Source organism: Siphateles boraxobius, unplaced genomic scaffold (assembly GCF_051911475.1).
Source record: "Siphateles boraxobius isolate OS27281-9 unplaced genomic scaffold, OSU_SipBor_1 150, whole genome shotgun sequence".
NCBI lineage: Eukaryota > Metazoa > Chordata > Actinopteri > Cypriniformes > Leuciscidae > Siphateles > Siphateles boraxobius.
Window position 1 is genome coordinate 330,001 of NW_027508756.1, and position 10,000 is coordinate 340,000.

At 42.0% G+C, this 10,000-nt stretch overlaps 1 protein-coding gene across 4 annotated transcripts in view; it reads left to right on the forward strand.

Moving 5' to 3' along the window:
• Window positions 1-10,000, forward strand: part of ccdc171 (coiled-coil domain containing 171) — a 59,594-nt gene that overhangs the window by 16,384 nt on the left and 33,210 nt on the right. For 2 of the 4 annotated variants that reach the window (XM_077230799.1, XM_077230797.1), the window contains 8 exons: window positions 1,352-1,441; window positions 1,521-1,700; window positions 2,413-2,580; window positions 2,660-2,815; window positions 3,849-4,347; window positions 4,972-5,144; window positions 5,832-5,924; window positions 6,367-6,399. In XM_077230799.1, coding sequence (XP_077086914.1) covers window positions 1,352-1,441; window positions 1,521-1,700; window positions 2,413-2,580; window positions 2,660-2,815; window positions 3,849-4,347; window positions 4,972-5,144; window positions 5,832-5,924; window positions 6,367-6,399 — 1,392 coding nt within the window. Of the gene's footprint in view, window positions 1-1,351; window positions 1,442-1,520; window positions 1,701-2,412; window positions 2,581-2,659; window positions 2,816-3,848; window positions 4,348-4,971; window positions 5,145-5,831; window positions 5,952-6,366; window positions 6,400-10,000 lie in introns of all 4 variants that reach the window. The other 2 variants (XM_077230800.1, XM_077230798.1) reach the window with 1 other exon arrangement.

Here is a 10,000-nt window from a genome sequence, read left to right on the forward strand (position 1 = left end):
CACACACAGGTACACACACACACAGGTACACACACACACACACACACACACACACACACACACAGGTACACACACACACACACACACACACAGGTACACACACACACACACAGGTACACACACACACACACACACAGGTACACACACACACAGGTACACACACACACACACACACACAGGTACACACACACACACACACACACACAGGTACACACACACACACACACAGGTACACACACACACAGGTACACACACACACACACACACACACACACACACACAGGTACACACACACACACACACACACACACACAGGTACACACACACACACACACACACACACAGGTACACAGGTACACACACACACACAGGTACACACACACACACACACACACACACAGGTACACACACACACACACACACACACAGGTACACACACACACACACACAGGTACACACACACACACACACACACACGTATAGTGCTAATGCCAGTTACACTGCACATGTTGATCTGCATATGAAGGGATTAACGAGCACATTTTGATATAGATTTAGCTGGATTTAACACAAAGCATGAGCTCAAACTTTATTTGTCTGATTCTGAGCTCACACAATAATAATACAAACGTTTAAATGTTTTCCGCTGCAACTCCACTGGGAATAGAATAAGGCACATGTGATGAAAACTGCAGGAACTGCAATAAGTAAATACACTTTTTAGTGTTTATTTTTTTGCACTTTCTCTATTTGCATCTGTAGATTTGAGTTACGATACGTATGTTTGAAGGCTGTACGTTTATAACAGTTCTATTCCTGTCTATATTCAGAAGGTTTTTATTGAGGGGTTTGTTCATATATCATTCACACTAGTTTATTGAACATTTTATTCTAATAAACATGGCTTCTTATAGTATTTTTTATTTATGCAGTGATAAAAGAGAGATATAAAATCCTTTAACTTTAATATGTCAACGAAACCAATCAAGAACTTTGAGCCTGGCTTTATGCAATATTCAGATTTATGTTCTGGAAATGTATGTAAATAAGTGCATATTTAATTATTTAATGCATCATTTGCATATTTAAACAACATTTCAGAAACCTTGTAATACAAAATAAAAATAATATGTAATGAATCAGATTGGTAATCAGCTTTGCTACAGTCTTGCTTTAAGAATATTTTTTTACAGTGTTGAATGTTAAATCGTGTGTGTGTGTGTGTGTGTGTGTGTGTGTGTGTGTGTGTGTGTGTACCTGTGTGTGTTTGTACCTGTGTGTGTGTGTACCTGTGTGTGTGTGTGTGTGTGTGTGTGTGTGTGTGTGTGTGTGTGTGTGTGTGTGTGTGCAGCTGCAGGAGTCTGTGATCGTGATGCAGAAGTTGAATGACGAGATCAGACAGAAGGATGAAACGATCACTGATCTCCAGATGAATCTCCAGGTGTGTGTTTGTCGTTGTTGTGATGAACCGCGATGATTCGGCATCATGAGATGATGGTGTGTCTTCTGTCCGTGTGCAGGAGTGTGAGGCTCGCGGTGTGTGTGTAAATGAAGAAGCGAAGCGTCTGCGTGCCTGTGTCTCAGACGCTGCAGTTGAACTGCGCAGACTCTCTCAGCAGCTTCAGGAGGAGAAAACACAACACACACACACACACACACAGATCAACACACTGCGACAGCGGCATCACAACGACTGCCAGGTACCACAACTAAACCAAGTTCTGTTACTGGAAATAAATATTAACTGAAATATATAAAGGTAAACAAGCCCATATCCTTGATTTTATACATTTTATTGCATGTATATGTGTTTATATATATATATATACACGCACACTATATATATATACATACATACATACATACATTCATGCTTATAAAATCAAGCATATGGGCTTATTTTATATCAGCTAGTTGCTAAGGCAACAGTTCTCAATTTCTTTTAATTTAACCTTATGTACTAAAATAATGAAAAGTAGAAATTGATGAAAATTATACAAATATTTTTTTTAAACAAAACTACTAAAAATTCCAAAAACACAAAACAATGACTAAACCCTAAACTAAATTTTACATGAAAAATAAAAACTAATTCAAAATATATGAATAAAAACTATGATAGTAAATTAGTGACACTAAAAGAAGATAACCATAATGACAAAAACACACAACAAAATTACTGAAGCTACGTAGAAATTAAAATTGAGAGCGAAAACGTGAAAATAAATAATGTAAAATATTAATAAAAACTATAACCGTATATATCAATGATACAAAACTAGCACTGTCAGGTTCCCACACTTCTTCAGGAAACACATTGCAGTGCTTGACTTGATTTGATTCACTAGGATTTAATTGGCTCATAAAGTGTTTGTTTGGTTTTATTGTTAATTTTATTTTGATTGTGTTTAGGAGAAACTGTCGTTCCTGCACACACTCTATCAGCGCATGCTCGCCGGGTGTGTGCTGGTGACGCCGCCGCACTGCATGCTGGGTAGCTTCTCGTGGGCGGAGCTTAGTGCGCTGGTGCAGGAGCACATGGACACGCTGACCTCTGACCTCTCCGCAGCCAATCAGAAGGTGAGCAGGGGCTTGTGGGAAAGGTGTGTTGTAGAGGTTGTACAGTCCTGATGTTTGAGAGGTTGTGTGTGTGTGTCAGGTGTCGTGTCTGGAGAGTGTGTGTGAGGGGAAATCGGCAGCGCTGGAGAGTGTGAGCGCACAGATGAGACAGAGAGAGGAGAGCTGGGTCAAACAGAGAGAAGATCTCAACACACAACACACACACCTCAACCACCAGCTGCAGCTGAAAGTACAGGTACACACACTCACTCTGTCACTGATTTATTACTAAACTAAAATTACTATCAGTGGTTACATTTTCACATCTGGCCTTCAAAAGTTTAAACTTTTATAGAGCATATTGTGCCTCTTCTCAACTCAAAGTCTAGATATTGTTTTCAGGCTCTACTAGAACAGGTTTTCCTGCTTGAATGTTGATTATTTTCCTCATATTCTCCATTGTTGCGGCTCCTCTCTTCCCAGTCTGTCAGTAACGCTCTGTTTACTTCCTGTCTCTATGAAGCCCCTCCTTCTGAAAAGCACACTGTGCTCTGATTGGTCGGCTGGAGCAGTGTGTTGTGATTGGTCGACTCCCTTAGGAATGAATGGAATGCGAGGAATGCGGCAGTACACAGAAAAACATAAAAATACTCAAAATTCAAACAAAAAACACTAAAACTTTACCAACAACTATTTTATAATGTCTACATGTGTGTCTGAATGCGTACTGAATAACTGACTTTAGGACCCAGAGGAACAGCTCATTTACTCCATATAGAGATATAAGGACATCTAGAGTCATGAAATATCATCTTATATTATTTATTTTCCACAAGAGGTCAAAGACACACAATGTGAGATATTTAGAGCTGAATTAAAAGGGTTATGCATGAAATTGTGAGTTATTTTTAATTTACGTTGAAAGAATGTGAGAAATGTGCTTAAATTACTATTTATTGATCAAATCTAGGAATTTAAAGGTAAATATAACAAAAAAAATTGCATTTAAAAATATTATCAAAATGAAATAAAATAAGCTTTCTGGACAAAAAAAAAAAGTAGTTTAATTTTAGGGCTTTGGGTCATTGTGGCCCGCGAGGGAAAGATGTTTAAATGACGTGTTCGTTCCCGACAGAAACTCAAGACTACAATGGAGGCGTTTCAGGAGTTCAGAAACACTGACACTGATATAGAGAAGAACTCCCGCTGCATCTTAAAATTGCTAGAAATAAAAACTATAATAGTATCTCAACTTCTAAAATACTGTCCCTGTCTCTCTATCTCTGCAGGATCTCAGTCTTCAGCTGGAGCGGTCAGAAGAGCATGTCCACTCTCTGGAGCGCGCTCAGTCCGAGCAGAGACAGGAAGTGATGCGTCTGTGTGTGGCGTGCGGGCTGCTAGCGGGGTGTGTGCGCGCGCTGCGGAGGCAGGTGTGTTTGCTAGCGTGGCAGAAGCTCGTTCTGCAGGAGCGAGTGAGTGACGCGGACGCCATGAAGACGGAGGTCATGAAGCTCCTGCACGCGCTCGGGGAGCCCGGGGTCAAAGGTCGCGCCAGGTTTCGGCGCTACGCCATCGCTGTGCTAGCGGCCGGGCGTCTGCGCGCTCTGGGACGCTGCTCCGGTGTGATGTTCAGGGTGGCGGTGGGCGTTGGGCCACAGGTGTGTGTGAGCGAGGTGTGTGTGAGAGAGGAAGAGGAGGACAGGGTGATGAAGACGCTCACGTCCGCTGCGCTGATCGAGCTCGTGCACACGTGCATGCAGGAAGTCCAGGAGGAAATCAACAGAACCAGTGAGAAACACACACACACTTAACTGATATTAAAACTAGAGATGCACCGATGTATCGGACAATAATCGCTATCGGCCGATTAAAGATATTATTATCGCTATCGGACGATTAAAGCTATTATTATCGCTATCGGACGATTAAAGCTATTATTATCGCTATCGGATGATTTAAGCTATTATTATCGCTATCGGACGATTTAAGCTATTATTATCGCTATCGGACGATTAAAGCTATTATTGTCGCTATCGGCCAATTTAAGCTATTATTATCGCTGTCGGACGATTAAAGCTATTATTGTCGCTATCGAACGATTAAAGCTATTATTGTCGCTATCGAACGATTAAAGCTATTATTATCGCTATCGGACGATTAAAGCTAATATTATTGCTATCGGACGATTAAAGCTATTGTCGCTATCGAACGATTAAAGCTATTATTATCGCTATCGGACGATTAAAGCTATTATTGTCGCTATCGGCCGATTAAAGCTATTATTGTCGCTATTGGTCAATTTAAGCTATTATTGCTATTATTACACGCCTTTGCGTATAAAATATGCTGCAGGATAAGGAGTTGTGTCCTATCGCGTGATGAACGCTGTAACGCTGATCATGTGACCGTCAGGCTCGGCTGGAGTGATGTCAGCGGCTCAGAGCGGGTGCAGGAAGATGTTGGAGCGGCTCCTGTGCGACGTGGACTCTCAGTGCACAGGGCATTATGGGAAGGACTCGTTGGCACGGCGACTGCGTGACGGACTCCACGCGCAGAACACTAAACACAGCTACTCGAACAGCAAGGTACTCGCATGTGGAGGCCTCGAACAGAGGAAGACAGTTAATATTCATCACAAAATATTCATTTTGCTGAAATATCTGTTGTTGGACGTTAAATTTAGGTTTAAACGTCAACATTGAAGTATTTGTAATTACAGGATAAAGAAATGAAGAAATGCAGAACATTCCTCTTATCTGTTAACACAGTTTGTTTTTCTTTTTTTCTTTATTATCATCTTCATTTTTAATGTAGGGATTTAAACTGTCCTTTTGCTTTATATCTCTTGTGGACGTAGCATATATATATATTCACTATGTTTTCATAGCATTCAGTTGGCAAATTAGTTTGAAGGACAGCTTTGGCCTGGACGTGGAATAGTGTGTTTTGTCAATAAAAAAACTGGCCTTTTTAAATTTGATTAATTGAAGAAATAATCGGCCGACTAATCGTTTATCTAAATAGTCGTTAGTTGTAGCTCTACATGAAAGTGAAGTTGTGCTGGTCTTTTCTCCTCTATTGTGTCGTATATCGAGTGAAACGCTTCGAGATCAAGAACACATGTGGGCGGGGCTTGATTGTGTCTCTGGCGAATTGCTTGGATGGTGGTAGTTTGCCATTGGCTGATCTCATGTGAGTGACAGCCAATGCCTTTGAGATGTCGCTGTAACGTGTGTGTGTGTGTGTGTGTGTGTGTGTGTGTGTGTGTGTAGATGATGATGGCGTCTCTTCAGAAGCACATCCTGGAGTTCACACAGCGACTGCATTCAGCAGAGGTGGAGCGGAGGAACCTGAGACTGGAGCTCACACACACTGGCAGAGACACACACACCGTGAGTCAAACACACACACACTCCAGCAGAGACACACACACCGTGAGTCAAACACACACACACTCCAGCAGAGACACACACACCGTGAGTCAAATATACGCACACACACCGGCAGAGACACACACACACTGTGAGTCAAACACACACACACTCCAGCAGAGACACACACACCGTGAGTCAAACACACACACACACTCTGGCAGACGCACACACCATGAGTCAAACACACACACACACTCCAGCAGAGACACAAACACTGTGAGTCAAACACACACACACACACACACACACTCCAGCAGAGACACACCGTGAGTCAAACACACACACACACACACCGGCAGAGACACACACCGTGAGTCAAACACACACACACACACACACACACCGGGAGAGACACACACACACTGTGAATCAAACACACACACACTCCGGCAGAGACGCACACACCGTGAGTCAAACACACACACACACTCTGGCAGACGCACACACCATGAGTCAAACACACACACACACTCCAGCAGAGACACAAACACTGTGAGTCAAACACACACACACACACACACACACTCCAGCAGAGACACACCGTGAGTCAAACACACACACACACACACCGGCAGAGACACACACCGTGAGTCAAACACACACACACACACCGGCAGAGACACACACACACCGGCAGAGACGCACACCGTGAGTCAAACACACACACACACACCGGCAGAGACACACACCGTTAGTCAAACACACACACACACACTGGCAGAGACGCACACCAGGGTACCCGCGGGTCTTAAAAGCATTGAAAAAGTCTTAAATTTGATAATCTCAAATTAAGGCCTTAAAAGCCTAAGCCTATAGTGATGCGCCGCAGTGATGTGCTGGGTAGAAAATATATGAAATAAGTCGGGCTGCCCCTGCCTGTGCACGACTGAAGTTGGGTTGGGAGTTATGTATACTATATGGGAGAGAATGCTAAACCATAATGAGCGTTTTCGTAATATATTGCCTATTCTGCATCTCAACGCACGCATAAGCTTGCCACAAAAAAACCCGGCAAAAGTAATGATTATGCATTAAACATTTGAATTGTTTATTAATAACTAGTGTTTTCTGTAAGTGTCGGCTGCAAAGATAAAGTTGATGATGCTGACTCGCCATCTTCGCAGTAGTGAACGCGCCTATAGAGAGAAATGCACACTTCATACGAATTAACCTATACATAAGCAGAGAGCAGCCCATTTCTGCTCGTTTTTAATTATTTTGTTTAAAAGTAGACATTTCAAGCTTTCTATAGATATACTTCTCATGTATGTGAGGCAAGTATCTTATACGCTGAGTTTCGTTGATTAATAAGACGCGCTCCAGTTCACGCGCCTCCGTGTCCTGTATATCTACTATTTGTGCTTCTTATTTATTATTCCAGGCAATTTGTTGATAAAACATTGATAAAAATGAAGATGCAATTTATACTAAACGAAATTCACTTTAAAGAAAGGGTTTCTACAAAACAAAACTTAATAAGTGGTCAAAATCATGTCTGACCCACTCCATAAGTCTCCCGATATATTGGGCATCTTATGATCATATCTGACTCATCTCATGCGGTTCCCTTTTCATATAATAAACATAGATTAAATAAATGTTAAAAAAAACATTATATTGTGAAACTTAAATATAAAACGTATGTTTAGTTGTTTTTTGTTTAACTTATATTTAAGCGTCACACTGCTCCGCTTTGGTCATGTGCTCTGGTGTGTAGCCTATAGCCTTTACATGCGTGTGTGCGTGACGTGATGGAGGGGTGCGATTCTCCAATAATAATTACATAATACCCAGCGATCTTCGAGTATTATTTTTGCTTGAAATGCCCATCCCTACTGGTAACGTATTACACCTTTTCCGTTGGATGCTTCAGTTTTAGCGCAGCTAACCAAAAACGTCTACTCTCTGGTATTGAATGTAGCTGATACGAACCGGACATAGGCATTCTCTCCTTTTTATCTTATGCTCACCCAGTTTCTAAAGTTTTTTATCTTATTTGAATTGTTAAAACAACCAACAACAGCACATGTAGAGCCTGAACTTGTTCTCTCACTGCTAATACAGTACGAACCGGAAGTAGGCAAACGGAGTCGTCGTCATGGCGACGCGCATTGTTTAGAGCAGAATAAGGTGGATAGCGCTTTGGAAAAGGAGAACGCGGCGCGCCTAGCGTTTTCTACGCGTTTTTAGGCGCTATATGTGAGCGCAGCCTAAATCTGCGATCAAAATGAAGGCTGATATCCAGCAGTGTTTTTAATATTGATCATATTATACGAGCAAGAATGCAATGTTCCCCGAATATCCACACGATTTCACACGACATTGATTTTATACAACTGTAAAAAAAAAGAAAAAAAAAGAGTAACATTAAGTGATTAACTACATTTAAAACAGCATTGTCGGGCTTATTGCTCTATTTGGCTGGGAAATATGTGGCTTTGAACGAATCGTGAGATTCAATGAATGAATGACTCAAAGACTTACTCATAAAGATAATGAGTTACCGCCACCTACTGGCGATTTTAATGTTTTTAACATTGCATATTTAATGAACATTGTTTTATTTAAAGCATTATTTATTTTTTTAAAGGTATTATAAAGGTAAAAAATGACATGGAAAATTGATCAAAGGGGGCAAATATTGTCACTTAATGGAAAAGGTGCGAGTGCAGTCTAAGTGGGAGAGAGGGGGTTCAGGGGTACGGCACTCTGAAACACTGGAGAACCACGGGACTTAGGAAAAGGGATATATATGTAGAACTGCACAAGTGCTACTGCTAAAGACTGCAATGTCAATCATTTCTCATAAGCTTAATTGAATTGGCCTAGAGAGAATAATTGACATTTTCTGTCTAAAGGCTACATATAAAGTAACTACCAAAAGTAAAGTAACTGTCAACTAAAACTATTAAAAAACAGAATGACTCAAATGTGATTTAAGACCAATAAGCATTTTCATGTGAAGATGAAGACTAAATCAAAAATGGCTGCCAAAATTAACACTGGCCTACACACGTGTGCTACAACGCTGTTGTGTATGTGTATTAAAAATGACTGATAATTTAAGTAAAATATTTTATTTAATTCAAGTAGCCTACTTGTACATAATTATTTTCTTGGGTTTAAAATGTATACAGATTTGACATTTTCCCCTCGGAATGGGTACAATTGGCATTGAATTTTATTTGAAATGGTATTAAAAAGCCTTGCATTTAAGTTGGAGGATCCTGGGGGTACCCTAACACACACACACACACCGGAAGAGTCACACACACCGTGAGTCAGACACACACACACACACACACACACCGGAAGAGTCACACACACCGTGAGTCAGACACACACACACACACACACACCGGCAGAGACACATACACCGGCAGAGACGCACACTGAGAGTCAGGCACACACACACACACCGGCAGAGACACACACACCGTGAGTCAGACACACACACACACACACACACACACACACACACACCGGAAGAGTCACACACACCGTGAGTCAGACACACACACACACACACACACACCGGAAGAGTCACACACACCGTGAGTCAGACACACACACACACACACACACCGGCAGAGACACATACACCGGCAGAGACGCACACTGAGAGTCAGGCACACACACACACACCGGCAGAGACACACACACCGTGAGTCAGACACACACACACACACACACACACCGGAAGAGTCACACACACCGTGAGTCAGACACACACACACACACACACACACCGGAAGAGTCACACACACCGTGAGTCAGACACACACACACACACACACACACACACACACACACCATGAGTCAAACAGACACACACACTCCAGCAGAGACGCACACCGTGAGTCAAACACACACACACACACACACCGGCAGAGACACACACACCGTGAGTCAGACACACACACACACCGGCAGAGACGCACACCGTGAGTCAGACACACACACACACAAACCGGCAGAGACGCACACCGAGAGTCAGGCACACACAC